The sequence below is a fragment of the Bathycoccus prasinos genome (genome assembly GCF_002220235.1).
Source record: "Bathycoccus prasinos genomic : Chromosome_3".
NCBI lineage: Eukaryota > Viridiplantae > Chlorophyta > Mamiellophyceae > Mamiellales > Bathycoccaceae > Bathycoccus > Bathycoccus prasinos.
In genome coordinates, this window is record NC_024006.1 from 761,071 (window position 1) to 776,589 (window position 15,519).

Genomic DNA, 15,519 nt, shown 5'->3' on the forward strand with positions numbered 1-15,519 from the left:
TCGTTTTTCCCCCAAAAGCATCTTAAATCACCACAAAAAAACACATCAATATATCACGGCATAAACATCCCAGAAGAGCGCGCGTCCGTCTGCCCGTCTGTCTGAAACGCGCAGAGCAGAACACGGTAAAGTATGAGATCGACGAGCTTGGACGCTCCTTTATATTGGACCGCCCTCGTGGCCTTCTTTTCGTGCTTGGGATTTTTAGTCATGGTGCTTAAAAACAACTCGTCGTCCTCGTCTGTTTCAACTTCGGATGAGACGATGAGAATGAATGATCAATATCATCTGGGATCCTCCTCCGCGTCTTCACACACGCACCCTTTATCGGACGCATCTCGCCTCGCTCGAGATAAATTCGAACGAGGGCAGTGGCGATTCGAGGACCGGCCGAAACCGTTGTCCAAACCGCAAAGCGAAGAGGTGCGATTTTTAGGGTGGACGTTGTACGAGGAAAGCGGGAGGGACCACGCGAATAGGAAAATGCAACGGAGAGAAGAGATGGATTACGAAAGGAGGAATCGAGTCATCGGGGAGAGAGATGTGGACGTGGTGAGGAGCGAAGAGGATGAGGAGGAAGAGGAAGATGCGTTTGATGGAGATGGAGAGGAGGAAGACAGGCAGCGCGGAGGAGCGGAGACGAGGACGAGGACGAGCGCCGATCATCGAGAAGGAACGGACGAAGAGGAGGAGAATAGCGATTTTGGAGGAGAGAATAGTGGTGGAGAAAAGAAATGCGAAGCACAGACACCGTGCGGGGTGGCGTTCGTGAACAAGCGCGAGTGCGTGGATTTGTGTCGATCGAGTAGATTTGAACCAGAGTATATGCCGAAAGCGACGATGCGAGAGAAAAAAGATGCGTTTTATTTGAAGACGCACTTTGATTTTTTCCAAAGGAAAAGACGGAGTGGGTGCCCGAAGAACGGTTTAGATCACACGTTGGTCATTTATCACGCGCCGGAAAGAGTGTCGGTCGGGAAACACTTGGCGTCTGTGGCGAGCGGATTAGCCAGAGCATCGGCGTTTAATAAGACGTACGTTCCCGGAAGATTGAGCATGCGACAGTGGACGTCGGCGAAGAGGTGCGGATTGAACAGGAACGTGATGTGCTTTTTGAAACCAATCGGGAAATGTTTGTTGGACGCGAGAGATAAGGAAGGAAGACAGATTGGCGCGTCAATGGTTGGAACGAGCATGTTTGGCGCGAGTGGGTTGATTGATTTTAGCGTGTATAGAACGAAAAGAAGAGGAACGTTGATGTACCAAGCGGAAGCGTTGTCGTACGTGTTTGAACCGAACAAACAAGCAGAGGCGGTCATTCGAGCAGCTTTTCGAGACTCGATCCGGAAACAGGCGGAAACGATATTGCAGAGTAGTAACGGAGTTGGGTCGTTCATGGGAAACGGACAACAACAACAAGTCTTATCCGGAGAGGCTTTAGAACGCGACTCGGGACATCCGTTTGGGAAGTGCGTCGCGGTGCACGTTCGCCGATCCGGGTGCGTGAGAGACATCGAGAGTCACGAAGAGCCGAACCGTTTGGAAGGTTTGTGCGTCCCATCGAAAAAATACTTAGAAACCGCGAAAGAGTTCGCGAAAAAGTACAACTTACACTCCATTCTCCTCATCTCGGACGATTTAAATGTGGCTGAAAAATGCGCCTCCAACGCCGAATTGCCGTGCTTTTACACCACCTCCACGAAACGATTGTTACACGACGCCGAAAACGACGTCAACGACAACCTACCGAGTTTCAAAAAACGAAGAAGAAGAAACTTATTGTGGAAAGATTCCGGTAAAGACCGCGCCGTCTCTGCCGCTTTAGCTACGGTCATCGAACTCGAAGCCGCGCGAACCTGCGACGCATTCGTCGGTCAGTTTTCCTCCGGGTTCAGTCGATTGGCGTACATGTTGATGAGCGCGAGAATGGCCACGCCGGCACCCTATCGCAGCTTAGACGGCGTTCCTTTTAAATTAGAGTAATACTACTAAGAATACTACTACTAAGAATACTACTACTGCTACTACTCATAAATACGCAAAAGTCTCTCAAAACTCTTGTTTCGTCACATTTTCGCACATTTTTTATGTGGAGAAGTCGACTCCTAAATCGCATCTTCGTCCCTATCGCAACAACTACTACTCCTAATACTGTGACTACTCCTACTGCGACTCTTTCCATGATGGCGAACACCGCTGCGCCTTCTTCGTCGTCGTTTACGTCGTTATTATTATTCTCGTCGAAGGAAGGACGACGACATCACAATTGGAAAAGAGTGTCAGCCGCCACTCGATCGAATGTCTTCAACAACTTTATGGTGAAAGACAACAACGGCAGAGCCGCGTCGTCTCTGGCATCCTCCTCCTCTTCTTCTTTGAAAAAGGAAGAAGACGAAGACCAAGCGTTGCTGATGGCGTCTTTCGACGATTTATCCGCGGACGTGCGCGAGGCGTTGGAAAACTTAAACTTGCAGTCGCCGACGGAAATTCAATCCTTGGCTATTCCGTCCATCCGAGACAAGGGCGGAAACGTGTGCATTGCCTCTCACACCGGGTCAGGGAAAACGCTGGCGTATTTGTTACCCATTCTGGACGCGTTGAAAAGAGAAGAGATAGAAGCCGACGGTGATCGATTGGCGAAGAGTCGACGACCGAGAGCGTTAATCGTCTCGCCGACGAGGGAGTTGGCGGAGCAGATATTCGCGGTGACGAAGAGTTTGTCGCACTACGCGAAGGTGTCATCGAGGTTGATTTTGGGTGGGAGACCGTTCGCGTTGCAAAAAGATAATTTGGAAGCGCCGGTGGACGTCGTCGTTGGGACGCCGGGGAGACTCGTGAAACACTGCGAGGAGAAGAGTTTGTTTCTCGGGAGTTGTAAATTTGTCGTTTTGGACGAGGCGGATACGTTGTTCGAGGCTGGGTTCGGGGAAGACGTGGAAAGGTTGCTGAGACCGGTGAAAAATCGAAACAGAGGAGGTGATGACGGAGACGAGAGTAAAAAGAAATCAACCACCATCGTTCTCGTTTCGGCGACTATGCCGGATAGATTGAAGAAATTAATCGACACGTCTTTACCGGACGTGCAATACGTGAAGACGCAATCGTTACACAAATCTGCGCCTGGACTGAAGCATAACTTCGTAAACGTCCCTGGTTCCGAGGATAAGATGAAATTTTTGGAAGATATCGTGGTTCCAATGCACGAGAGAGGGAAACGCGTGATGGTCTTTTGCAACACGGTGTCTAGTTGCGTCGCGGTTGAGAAGACGATGGCGGAAAGAAACGTCAACACGGTTCAATACCACGGCGACATGAGCTCGGAAGAGCGCGTGGAGTCTATGAAAGCGTTCTGCGATGCGGATCCCGAGGACGATAATTTGATTTTAGTGTGCACAGATTTAGCAGCGAGAGGTTTGGATTTTGCCGGCGTTAAAGTCGACAACGTCGTGAACTTTGATTTCCCGTTGAATCCGGTGGATTACATCCATCGCTCGGGAAGAACCGCCCGAGCGGGTGCAAAAGGCATGGTCACAAACTTAATATCAAAAAGAGATAAAGTATTAGCGAACGAAATCGATGTTGCGGTTAGATTGGGGAGACCAATCGACGACGCGACGAGCTCGAAAGCCGTCGCGGAAATTCGAAAGATGAAATTAGTCGACGAACGCAGACGCGCAAAAGGCAAAGAAGTGGACACGAAGAAGAATTTTAAATCGAGCAATCGAGGGAGACGAGGGAGTTCGAGGTACGAAAGAAACGAAGATGCGCAAGAAGGGGGAGGTAGAGGAGGAGGAGGTAGAGGAGGAAGAGGAGGAGGTAGAGGAGGAGGAAGAGGAGGAGGCAAACCTCGAGGGAACGCCAAATTTTCCTCCAGTCGCTAAAAAAAAAATAGTAGTCGGTTAGTCGGGTCCGTTGTATTAAGATGCATTGTTTTTGTATTGAGAATAAGAATAGTAATGAGAATGAGAGCCAGCGCAACCCGCCCCGACGTCACATCGTGGTCATCGTTATAATCATCATCGATATTATTCGGGTATTTGTATCGTTTAATTCCGCGTGTGCGTTGGAATCGGATTCCGCAGCGGTGATTGTTGGTAAAACAATCCGGAAAAAATACAAATGAATAACGCAATCAACCCTTCCATGCTCGCATGTTTATCCCAAATCATGCAATTAATAATCACAGTCCCAATCTTACACATCGTTCCAACCACGGTAAAACTTGTCGCTGAAATCAACCCTCTCAACAAAAACTGCGAGTACGACATCAAAACCCCCGCGACGCACGACGCGCTCAACGCGAAAATCGAAGCCGTCGACCACTCAAAGTCGGTTAAAATCTCGTGCTCTCTCGTCACCACGCCTAACAAAAATACCGGCACTACCGCCAATAAGTTGGTGTAGTAACTTCTCCCCCACGGAGTCAGTTTGACGTTATCCACCGCAAACTTAATGTACACCTGATCAAACGCGAACACGACGAACCACGCCATCACCCACGTGTACGCCTTCACTTCAAAGTTCGAATCCGTAAACACGTACGCGATCGCGCCCATCAATATCGCCATCAGCGATAACCAACTTCGCATATTCGGTAACTGTCTCCCTAAAAAAACGTAATCCAAGAACGCGATCAAAATCGGCGTCGACGATCGAAACACGATGAACGTCTCCACGTTCGCGTATTGCAGCGTTTTCACGTTGGTATACAACGCCCCTAAAAACGCAATCGCGACTAACATGAACGGTTTCACTTTCTCCGCGATCAACGGGTCCGATTCCACCAATCCGCCTTCGTGCATTAACTTAATCGCCACCGCGGAGGTGAGCAACTGGCAGAACAAAACCACCGACGGTGCCGGTAAAAACGTCACCGCGAGTTTGTTTATGATGAGCATCATGGATGAACACGAGGCGTAGGCTATTATCCCGAACACAATCTTCGCGTATAACGCCGCCGCTTCTTTCTTCTCCAACTCGGAGGAAGAATTAGAAGACTCTTTCATGTTGTCTTGCTGATTTCCCGCGTGATTTTTCATCTCCATCGTGGTGGTAGAGGTGTGTTCTCGTCGTCGTTTATTATTATTATTGTGAGGCAGGCCGAGTGATAACAACGAGTGAGGAAGAGTTGTCTGTGCGACCCCACAGACAGAGAGAGTTTCAAATGCTCTCAATCGAGTCGAAACTACTGTGTCCACTTTACTCGCTCTTAAATTAATTGCTCTTTGTGTTGGTCTGTTCAAGAGACAAAACATTTATCTTCACTATTATTCTCGCGAGACGTGCACACGACGACGCGTTCAAAGAGTGCTGCACTTATACTACCGCGCAACACGGGAGAAGAAGAAGATAAAGCGCGCGATATCCCATCGTCGAGAGGAAATTTACAACAATGCGCAGAGAAGAAGTTCCGCGGATACAGTTTTAAAAGAGACATTCATATCCAATTGGGTATAACGACCGTTATCTGATACAGAGAGATACGAAAAGAATGAAATTCTTGGAAGACCGAGAGTTGGCGCAACTGAACAACTTCCTATCCCACGTGAACTTAGGCGACCACGAAGTCACCGGACAGTTGGAGAATTATTCGTGTACGTTTTATGAGTATTCATACTTTGTCTGCTTTGCGTTCGTAACCTTTGTTCGTCTTTTTTTATTCCTTTTTTCAGCTTCCACTTCGGAAAGGACGTGGGTACCCTTGATGAGACGAGAAACGCGCTGGGCACATTTTTTACTCACTCTCTCTCTCCATCATACTTACCACCGCTGCTTGCTCTCCTCCTTCTCTGAATACTACTATAAAACAGGCAAACTCGCGGGTCAAGATAAGAAAAACTTTGGCGCGATTGAAACCGACGTGGTGGAAGAGCTCAGCTCGTCGCCGAACTTGTACTCGACGTCGCCGGTTGGACCTTTGACGGATTCGCACTCGAGGAAGACGCTGATTTATTTAATCTTGACGTTAAATCAAGCGTATCCAGATCACGATTTCTCGAATTTGCGACCGAATAATTTTAGCAAAGAAGTTGGCGTTCCGGAGTGTAAAGAAGAAATCGATCAGATGTTGTACGACGTGGGTAAAGTGTACGATCAAACTCGGTTATACGGCGCGAGCGGCAGCGGAGGCAGTTTACCGTTTTCGGATGAACTGTGGAGGTGCATAAACAGCGCGATTGAGTTACAAGACGTGGACGTGTATTCTTACGCAGCCATAAACGACGGCGACCCGTTCGATGGCGACGGGAGTTTGTGGAATTTCAACTATTTCTTTTACAACAAGAAACTGAAACGGATCTTGTTCTTTTCGTGCGCGAGTAAAATCAAAAGAGACCAAAGCTTTTACGAAGACGAAGAGGAAAACGAACACGTCGGAGTGAGAATGCGTTCGTCTCAAATGACGCCGACGCCGCCGTTGAACTACTCGTCCAGAGGCTACGCGGCTTCTTTCGACGATTTGGCCATGGACGACATGCAGTGAAAGAGGCGAAGGAGAAGGAGATTTTTTTTAGTACTCAGCAGTGTGAACAAACAAATTCACTTCATTTTACTTGTATATTATCATCATTCAAAACACACACGCGCGCGCTCGGTTGTTGACAAAACAGCAATAGAAAAATATGGTGAAATGGCACGACGTGTGTGAAAACGTGAAATTGGCGCTAAAAAACGACGGGTTCGATCTCGTCGCTCCGTTTCGATTGAGCCAGTACAACGCGCTTTTTGATACTCACGATGCTAAAAATTCTTCCATTAAAATCACGGACGCCCCGGAAGATTGTTTATGCGTCGTCATCGGCAACACCAAACGATTGTGGCCGATATTCGAAGAGTATTACAAAGCGAACATCGGTAAAGAAGATTTAATGCCGCGAGAGGAGAAGAATCCGCTGGATTTCTACGTGAAGAAAAAAATCGACTCGATTTGTATCGCCGATTTTGTAACCGCGAGATATCAGACGGACAGTTCGTTGGCGATACAAAAAATGGCGAAGATTAGCGGGATGGCGATTTTACACGAGGCAACGCACATGTCCGTGAACAGAAAATACGGACCTTGGATAAGTTTAAGAGCGGTGGTGATTTTTCACTACGTGAAAGGACCGGAAACGCCTTTACCGGCGCACGAGGTGCCGACTTTAACGAGCGAGATGGAACGCGAGAGCAAAGAGGCGTTCGAGGAAGCGGCGGAGTATTATAGAAAGAATAGCGAAGGTTCTGGGAGTTTGGATAAGAGTAAAAGCGCGGAATTATGGATTAAAGTTCGAGATTGTTTGACCTCGGACGCGCAGAAGGAGTTTCGTTACGACGAGAGGCAAATGAAGTACCATTACGACATCGATCGGAATTTAGAGTATTTGGTGCCTCTGCAGATGGAGGAGGAGCCGGCGTCTTGAATCTAATATGTATACATCATGTATTTTTGCTATAGTATTGTTCTCTCTAACTATTCTTCTCCTTCTTCACCTGTTCCTCGTTTTTTGCCATCCATTCTTTCAATTTTCTACTTCTTTCTTGTTCCATCGGGTCGCTATCGGTATCGGACAGAATGTCGTAATCGTACTTTTCCATCTCCGGAGGTTCGTACCATTTCTGTCTATTCAGCCAAATCTCAAAGTCGCGTTCCCAAATCATTCTTCGACTCGGCGGCGTCTCTAACGAGACTCCATGCGGGCCTTCAACTTCCACGCCTTCTTTGCTGTGCGGTTGAAACCAGTAATTCAAAGCCATGTGGCCTTCGTACCCTTCTTTGGTTTGAAACACGTTCTTTTCGGAGGAAAACACTTCGTGGAACCATCCGGCGGGTAAGTACAACATCTCCCCAGCTTTGAGTTCGCACGTCAACTTTTTCGCCTGCTTGAACTTTGGAAACCGATCGAGGTTTGATCTATCCACCGTGCTAAAACTTTTCGGGAGAGGTTTTGACGCTCTTTTCTTTCCTCTTTCATATGTTTTTTGGCGCTTGTTGTTCGCGGTTTTATCCTTCTCTTCTTCTTCTTCTTCTTCTTCTTCTTCTTCTCCTTCATCCGAGTCTACGTAATCGTCCACGAACGTGTCTTCGTCAAACTCGAAATCTTCGTCGTCCTCCTCCTCCTCCTCCTCTTCCTCCTCCTTCTTCTCTTTTTCCTTTTTCACTTCACCTCTCTCTATCGCCCACTGCTTCTCCAACCTTTTTTGCTCTCTCTCCACTCTCTCTTTCGCCGCATCAAAATCCTTCCCGTAACTCGGCGTCTCGTCGTCGTAACAAATCATCCCGTTCTCGCACACGCGAGTCGCTCGTCCTTTCAAATACATCTTCTCGCACTCGCTCGGCGCGTACAACTCGAACCGCTTAAACCCTCTCGCTAGGACGTACAAGTTATCGTGGAAATCGTGATGTAAACCACTGCTCGTTTCTCCTCTCGTGCCTCTTCCCATCCACATATTCACGGTTGAAACTGCCGACCAGCCCATGAGTTTCGGTCGCAGCGGCACTTTACCTTCCCCGTCCAACGCGGTCAAATCCCGCTCGCGCTTTTCGTTGCTCCATTGCTTCCTTCTCAATTCATTCCCAAAGAGCATAAACGGGTTTACTAAACTCTTTAAAGGTACGGATAATATCTCCGGTCGTCCGTCGCGCTTATCGCACCGTTCGCCGTTGCTGGCGGAGAGATATTTCGAGTGGTCGCCTCGTTCAAACGCAGTCATGAAATCCGCGAATTGCATTCGCTCTCGAGTGCCTTTCCCGAATTCGCTTCTTCTTTCCTCCCCTTCTTCTTCTTTGTCTTCTTCAACATCGTCGTCATCTTCTTTAACCTCAACAATGACCGTCTCCGTTTCCTCTCGGCACTTCTCTCGCAAATACGCGTTCGACCAACTGGAGAGGCACTCAAATTCTGTCTCCTTAAACCCTCCGATGAGTTTACACGGCGTCCTCGTGTTGATAATTTCCTCTCGAAACGAATTTGGATTCTCTTCGCACTCTTTTAAGAGTACTTCTTTGACGAAATCCCGGTCCGGTTCTGGTTGCCATCCGGAGTAGCTGTTCGTTATTCTTGTTTTTGCTTCTTCAAACATTTTCGCCGTCGTCATCACTTTTACGAGAAGGAGGAGATTTCATTATTATGGCCACGGTCGAGTCGTTTCTTTTGCTCGCTTCATCATCTAGAGAGGAGATAAAACGCGGGCGCAGTAGTGGAGTAGTGTTTTATCACACAAAAGCGGTTAAATTTGTGGTGTTGTTTTCCCGAATTCATCCTTTTCGTCACTTGATTTACGCGGAAAAGTCACTGATTAACCTTATACTACTCTACACGCAAGACACACAAACGCACAGAATGACCGAGCGACGACTACACGACATGGCACCATCATCCTCTGCGGGGCCAGGTGATGATATGCACTGGGAACGCAACTTCATACACCAAATTAAAACCTTAAAGTCCGGGTCCAAAGACCAATTGGATTCGCTGACGGATTTAGCAATCAACGACGCTTCCAAAAGATACAAATCAATCGTCAACATCGTTTCAAAATACTCGCAAACGATGAAACCGAAATACAGGCCATCCATGATGTACGTGATTAGCTCGCTGGTTATGCACGAGAATGAAAAAATTGCGAGCTTATACCGACAGAGATTTGCGATTGAGATTTCAGTGTTGGTGGAAAAGATATGCGAGTGTCGGACGGAGCAGTTGGAGAGGGTGCGAAGGAACATCGAGCGATGGCGAGAGAAGGAGTGCTTCGAGAGCTTGGTTTTGGACGAGTGCGAATATCACGTGCAGAAATTTGAGGAGGCTGGAAAGGAGGCAGAGGAAGAGGAGAGGAGGAAGGAAGAGGACGGGTTGTTGGGGATGGAAAGGATCGAGACGCCGCCGCCGCCAGAGGAAGAGGAAGAGAAGAAGGTAGAAGAAGAGGGGGAGAAGCCAACGACGATATCGACCGTGAATAAGTGGCCAAAGTTGATGCCGGCATGGGGAAAGAACGTAAAACGGCAGCAGAAGCAACAACAACAACAACAACAACAACAACAACAGAAGAAACAGAATAAGAAACGGAATAGAGAGAAGTTTACGAACGGTAGTTTGAGGCAACAGCAACAGAACATGCAGCCGATGAATCAGCAACAGAAGCAACAATCGCAGCACGGGCAAGGTAAGCCAACCAAGAAGCAAAAGAGAAGAATGCAAAAGAAGAAACAGGGGGATAAGAACGATAGTAACAAAGAGCAGCGGCAGCAGGAAAAAGGAGGAGGAGGAGGAGGAGGAGAAAAAGGCGATCAGAAAAAATCAGTCATCGATAGGCTCACGTGAGATTTAGTGTAGCAGATGTGCATGCGTATGTCTCTCTCTTTTGTAAAGTAAATGTACCCAGTATGTTTCTATGTAATTTTGTTTTCTCTGAAAGCAATCGTGTTTTTGGAGCGACTGGGAGATCAATCGTGCTTAAGTAGAGACCTTAAGTATTCGAGGCATGTATAACGTTTGAGTCTTTTCGCTTCTGCACATGCTTCGGAAAGTATCTCTGCGCCTTCCTTCAACGTCATCTTCGCGTTTTCTACGACATATTGCACGCAATTGAGATGACCGTTTCTGGCAGCGTCAATGCACGCTTGTCCTAGGAATGGGTATCCTTTCGCTTCGAGAAGAGAATGGATGTACTTCAAGCACTCCAGAGAGCCACTTGCTGCGGCATTACGTTCCTCCATGTCTCCTTCGTCGTCAAAATATCTTTCACATATTTCCCGCTTCATTACTTCGACGATATACTTTAGCATTGCAAAGTTGCCATTTCTGGCCGCCTCGCCGATGTCATCAGCATAATCATCCTCTACTTCCCACATGCTAAATCCTCCTGGATCGGCGTGTTCTGCACCATGTTCAAATGCATATTGTAAGCAGTCAAAGTGGTTATAAAAAATCGCATACTCTGTCGTCAGCGATCCCCATTCCGCGCCCGATTGATGAGCGAGCTCCATCATCTCCCGGTTTCCCATTTTGGCACAGTGTGATCCAACACCTAACCAATCCTCGGAGATATCGTCCCAGTCATAATCTTGTGCAAACGATGCACCATTTGCGAGTGCGTAGCGCAGCATAGCCAAGTGATTGTTTTTAGCGGCGTATTCGCACGTGAAGGTCGACCACGGGGCACCATGCTCGAAACAGTACTGAACAATATCTAGCCATCCCATAGCGGCTGCATATTGCGTAACGCCATACCAAAACTCATCCCCGTCATCAAAAATTTCAGATCCCTCATCAAAATCGAAAAATGACCATGACGCCCCATTTTCGCATGCGTAGCGCAGACAATCTAATGATCCCGAAAACGCTGCACTTTCCATCACCCATAGCCCCCATGCACACCCTTTCTCTCGACAATACTTGAGACAATCGAGGTGACCGCCAAGAGCAGCAGCTTTGCATGATGTAAAACTAAGTAAATCCGGTTCGTCATCATCGCTCTCGCCTTCTGGCCAATCTAACTTCGCCTCTTCTTTAGCCCATTTGAGGAGTTCGAGGTGTCCTCGGCGAGCTGTGAAATCAAGGACATTGTCTCTATTTTGACAGTTACCAGAGCAGCCGCATTTCTCCTGGAACGCAAACTTCAAACATTCCAGTGAACCATTATCTGCGGCTGCGTTACAAGCACAAGCACCATGTCCCTTCATCTCGCAGACTTTGTTCCCTGTGTTTGGATTCTTCCTCGATCGTGCATACTTCAGCATCGCAATATCGCCTCGAGACGCCGCGTATGTACACACTCGGTAATCCCACTTCATAAATTTTCGACACCATCGAACGAACGACAAATTGCCACTCATTGCTACGCTGGCAAAAAAGTCCTCCTCGTTGCCATCGAAACGATTAAAAGCCCACCTTAAGCTCGCAACTGATGTCAACTCGCGTATTTGAAACTTTTTTTTCAGTTTCTCCATCGCATGCGCCTCTTTGACGACCTCCCTCGACGCTCGATTTACTTCTTTAAAACACTTCAAATCCTGACTCGTCAAACGTGGGATCACGTGCGTTACGAAGATATCCTTGCATTCCGTCACGAGCTTCCAAATTTCAAACGGATCTCCACTCCTCGCGGAGTCTCTCCAAAATCTCTTCTCCAAAGTGAGCGACAATTCCTTCGGCGACGCAATCGCCTCCAGAACACCGGCACACTTGCGCACTTCACCGGCACACTTGCGGGTGTTGATGCAGCGAGAATCGACCGCATAAGTACCGAAAAACGTCTGTTGACATACTTTGCAATAGTAGTACCCCTCCGCCGAGCGCTCTGCCCCCGACTCCTTCGAGGACATCGCGCCTCGCGCTCGTCTTTTTTTTTGTGAGGTACGACGTGTGAATTTCGAATTCAAAAATATGCGAAGACAAAAACTATGAAACAATTCAATTCTAATTCCTACAAACACCTACTATATATTATATACTCAAAAATACTACGATATGTGTCTTATCTTCAAAAGACAGTAACCATTTTTGGTTCGAGTGGCCATTTACTTTTATGATACATTGCACATTTACGCGCCGCCGCTAGTTTCTAAGAGAATGTTCTCGACGTATTTGTCTCGTTCCGATGAACTTTGTAACTGACCCCACTCATCGAAGAGAATAACGCCGAGACGCAAACCTAAGCGTTCTTTTAAGAGGAAGTTACGCATGGCCGTGGAACCGAGTAAAGTTCTGTGACCGGTCGAGGCGGAGATGGCGAAGTGGTGCGGACCGTCAACTTCTAGGACGATGTCCTTGGTGAGATTTGCGTTCGGTGATAGTGTTTTGCGGTGACCGAGGAGGAAATTCTCAACAGCGGCGCTTTCGATGAAGAAATCGGGGCGCATCAACCCATCTTCAAGTTCACGTTCTTCAAAAAACTGAACGTTGAGTCGTCTGAGAGAGTCTTCGACTTGTTGCTGTAACTTTGACGTTTGCGAATCTTTGCGCTTTTGTAAAATCCACTGCTTTTTGGCAACTTTCTCGAAATCTCCCGGCATAGCCTCCTTCGCCGCGATTTGTAAAGAAGTGCCTTTCAAGAGGAGAATGGACGCGTAGCACGCACCCAAGCCTTTCTTATCGAGCGAATCAGCGCGAATACCACCGTTGGGTAAGATTATTTTTTCGCAGAAATTATTCAAGGCAGTCTCGACGACAGCTTTTCCCTCGGATGTGGTTGCAACGCAGGCGTAGAGTAACGAAAGCGACCAAAAAGTCATCCACATCGAGACGGGTGTCCAAAACGAAGCCGCTTTTTTCGTAGGTGGTGTCGTCAACTTGAGTAAAAGATCAGCAGACGGTAATTTACCGAGCGTTGCGTGCGCCCAGATGAGCAACGACGATCCTTCCTGAAAGTCTCGAAAATTGAGTCCGTCCGAGGAAGGATTGAGCCATGCGGCTTCAATCTTTTCCAGCGTTTCGTCGCTCGGGATGTACTCGAGTTTCGTAAACGACCACATGATCTGTGAAGCAACGGTTGGACGAAGCGATTGCGCCGAACTTTCGCTCTGAATGATTTTTTCGCACTTATCGATGAGCATCATTCCAGGATTAAATTTATTCTTTGCGAAAGAATTGAGAAGTGGCGCTATGTGCACGTTGGCGTCAAAGCCACCATTTTTGGCCAACTCCTCAGCTCTGCTCACGGCGTAGGCAAGGTATCTAGTTGGGTTATACGTCTCGTTGTTGTAGTTCTTTTTCTTCTTCTCCTCTACGCTATTTTGCGCGTTCCCTAAACTGTACGTGAAATATACCAAATCTAACTCGTTAAGCGCATCCAGATTATCAATCGCGTAGTCTTCGCACTGCTCTAGAAACTCAACTGGGATTTTCGCGCGCGATTTAATCGCAGCCCAAAGCAAATTCGTGTAGTCTCGCGTTTCAAATTGTGCGAGTACGTTGGCATCTGTCGTGCACGCCCGAAAAATACTTTGCAAAGCTCGTATGGCGACATCAAATGAAGACGAGCGCAGGCGCTCTTCGTCCTCGCTCGGCGTAGAATTCTGGATTTTCTGCACTTCTCCAATATCTCCAATATCGATTCCAACATTCTCAAGTAGACTATCGTGCCCCTTGTACCAATTTGACTTATCTCGCGAGAATACAATCCTAGTAATCGCATTCGCACACTGCGCCAACTGTTTTGGCTTGAACACCTGTGGCGTTTTGATGATTTCGTCAAATATCGGATCCAACGCTTCCATCAATGCCCTGTCGGTATCTTCTTCGCTCTCTCTTTTGCTCGCGCCATCGCCGCTATCAGTAGTACCGCTGCTACTAGTACTACTCGCTAACCCAACGAGCATTGCGACGACGTGTCCATATTCGCGCGTCCCCATCTTTCCCTCGTTCTTTTTATAGCTCATATCCCTCGCCGCTTTCCTCGCCAATTCAACCACGAAATCAGCGTAAAAACCACTACTCACCGCACCGCTCGCTGAGACCAATCTCGCTGCATTTTCTAAGTGCATCTCTTTCTCAAATACTTCTGGTTCTAGCAAACGCTCTTTTATGCTCTTCCAATACTTGTTACGATTCTTTGCGGAAATGTCCACGCCGTATCGCGTCAACCCCCACGTCGCAACGGCGATATCCCCGGCGCTACACTCACTAATCTTCTTTATGACGATAGACTCGATGGCATTTCTCAAATGTTCGGGTATGACTGTTTTTCCTACGCTTGCATACGCCCACACTATACTCGCGCAAGATTTCGGGGGCATGTATTCCGGAAATATCTTTTCAAACAAGAGCGTGCGTTGCTCTTTGCACACGCGCTCTAATCCATTCTCCAAACTCACCCAGACCGATTCAAACCCACCATTTTCCACAAACGCTACCTTCCCTTGCTTCATTCTCGCTATGCTCCATAATATCGTCGATACAATCCTCGAGCTGTTCGAGAAACCATCTTTTTCGCACCGCGACAACACTTTCTCCCGAAACGCCTCCGACGTCATCAGTCGCTCAATCGCGAGCGCGTTCCATCCGCCTAAATCATCATCACCATCATCGCCATCATCCGTCTTAGTCTTCTTCTTCTTCTTCGAGTTACACTTCCTCCCTAAAAGAGAAAATATGGTAGATACGTTCACATCGGACAGCGATACGTCTTCCTCTTCCAAAATCTTTCCAATCTGCTCCGCCGAAGCGCATTCCAAAATACGCGCGTTCAGCGCTGTAAACATCGCCCTTTCCTTTTGGCTCAATTCTGGCTTCCGTTTCGTCGGTGCGTTTTTCGCTCTCCTCCTCTTTATCGGCGCACCAAAAGCTAATGGTTTCACCGCTTGCAGCTCGATCTTATTCTTCTTCTTTTCATCCTCCTCCTCGTTCTCATGCGCTCGTGGTATTAAAGCCCAGGTCGGAGCTGCTCCTCCGCGACGACGATGTTGTTTTCTCGTTCCAAGAATTCCCCTAATGCTACTCTCAGAACATCCACTCTTTCGATGATGAATATACGAAGACGAACAAGAAGGCGATGATAAAATCAGCGTCGTCATAGTGTCTTCCCCTTTTGAACTCGATGATGTAT

General features: G+C 47.7%; 9 protein-coding genes across 9 annotated transcripts; 5 read left to right on the forward strand and 4 right to left on the reverse strand.

Annotated features, from left to right (window-relative positions):
* Positions 1–210: 210 nt before the first annotated feature.
* Bathy03g04020 (unknown protein) lies at positions 211–1,983 on the forward strand (the record flags this gene model as incomplete). The annotated part of the gene is made up of 1 exon (XM_007514045.1): positions 211–1,983. The coding sequence occupies one exon, from the start codon at positions 211–213 to the stop codon at positions 1,981–1,983; it is 1,773 nt and encodes a 590-aa protein (XP_007514107.1).
* A 200-nt stretch (positions 1,984–2,183) lies between these two features.
* Bathy03g04030 (predicted protein) lies at positions 2,184–3,881 on the forward strand (the record flags this gene model as incomplete). The annotated part of the gene is made up of 1 exon (XM_007514121.1): positions 2,184–3,881. The coding sequence occupies one exon, from the start codon at positions 2,184–2,186 to the stop codon at positions 3,879–3,881; it is 1,698 nt and encodes a 565-aa protein (XP_007514183.1).
* Positions 3,882–4,046: 165 nt separating this feature from the next.
* On the reverse strand, positions 4,047–5,045 carry Bathy03g04040 (predicted protein; the record flags this gene model as incomplete). Its single annotated transcript, XM_007514256.1, has 1 exon — positions 4,047–5,045. One exon carries the CDS (start codon positions 5,043–5,045, stop codon positions 4,047–4,049), a length of 999 nt encoding a protein of 332 aa, XP_007514318.1.
* Positions 5,046–5,491: 446 nt separating this feature from the next.
* On the forward strand, positions 5,492–6,481 carry Bathy03g04050 (predicted protein; the record flags this gene model as incomplete). The annotated part of the gene is made up of 2 exons (XM_007514392.1): positions 5,492–5,594; positions 5,811–6,481. 2 exons carry the CDS (start codon positions 5,492–5,494, stop codon positions 6,479–6,481), a joined length of 774 nt encoding a protein of 257 aa, XP_007514454.1.
* A 139-nt stretch (positions 6,482–6,620) lies between these two features.
* On the forward strand, positions 6,621–7,397 carry Bathy03g04060 (predicted protein; the record flags this gene model as incomplete). Its single annotated transcript, XM_007514352.1, has 1 exon — positions 6,621–7,397. The coding sequence occupies one exon, from the start codon at positions 6,621–6,623 to the stop codon at positions 7,395–7,397; it is 777 nt and encodes a 258-aa protein (XP_007514414.1).
* A 107-nt stretch (positions 7,398–7,504) lies between these two features.
* On the reverse strand, positions 7,505–9,072 carry Bathy03g04070 (ion channel putative; the record flags this gene model as incomplete). The annotated part of the gene is made up of 2 exons (XM_007514158.1): positions 7,505–7,514; positions 7,547–9,072. 2 exons carry the CDS (start codon positions 9,070–9,072, stop codon positions 7,505–7,507), a joined length of 1,536 nt encoding a protein of 511 aa, XP_007514220.1.
* A 245-nt stretch (positions 9,073–9,317) lies between these two features.
* Positions 9,318–10,295, forward strand: Bathy03g04080 (unknown protein; the record flags this gene model as incomplete). The annotated part of the gene is made up of 1 exon (XM_007513919.1): positions 9,318–10,295. The coding sequence occupies one exon, from the start codon at positions 9,318–9,320 to the stop codon at positions 10,293–10,295; it is 978 nt and encodes a 325-aa protein (XP_007513981.1).
* A 122-nt stretch (positions 10,296–10,417) lies between these two features.
* On the reverse strand, positions 10,418–12,298 carry Bathy03g04090 (the record flags this gene model as incomplete). Its single annotated transcript, XM_007513879.1, has 1 exon — positions 10,418–12,298. One exon carries the CDS (start codon positions 12,296–12,298, stop codon positions 10,418–10,420), a length of 1,881 nt encoding a protein of 626 aa, XP_007513941.1.
* Positions 12,299–12,517: 219 nt separating this feature from the next.
* Bathy03g04100 (unknown protein) lies at positions 12,518–15,487 on the reverse strand (the record flags this gene model as incomplete). Its single annotated transcript, XM_007513967.1, has 1 exon — positions 12,518–15,487. The coding sequence occupies one exon, from the start codon at positions 15,485–15,487 to the stop codon at positions 12,518–12,520; it is 2,970 nt and encodes a 989-aa protein (XP_007514029.1).
* Between the last annotated feature and the right edge of the window lie 32 nt (positions 15,488–15,519).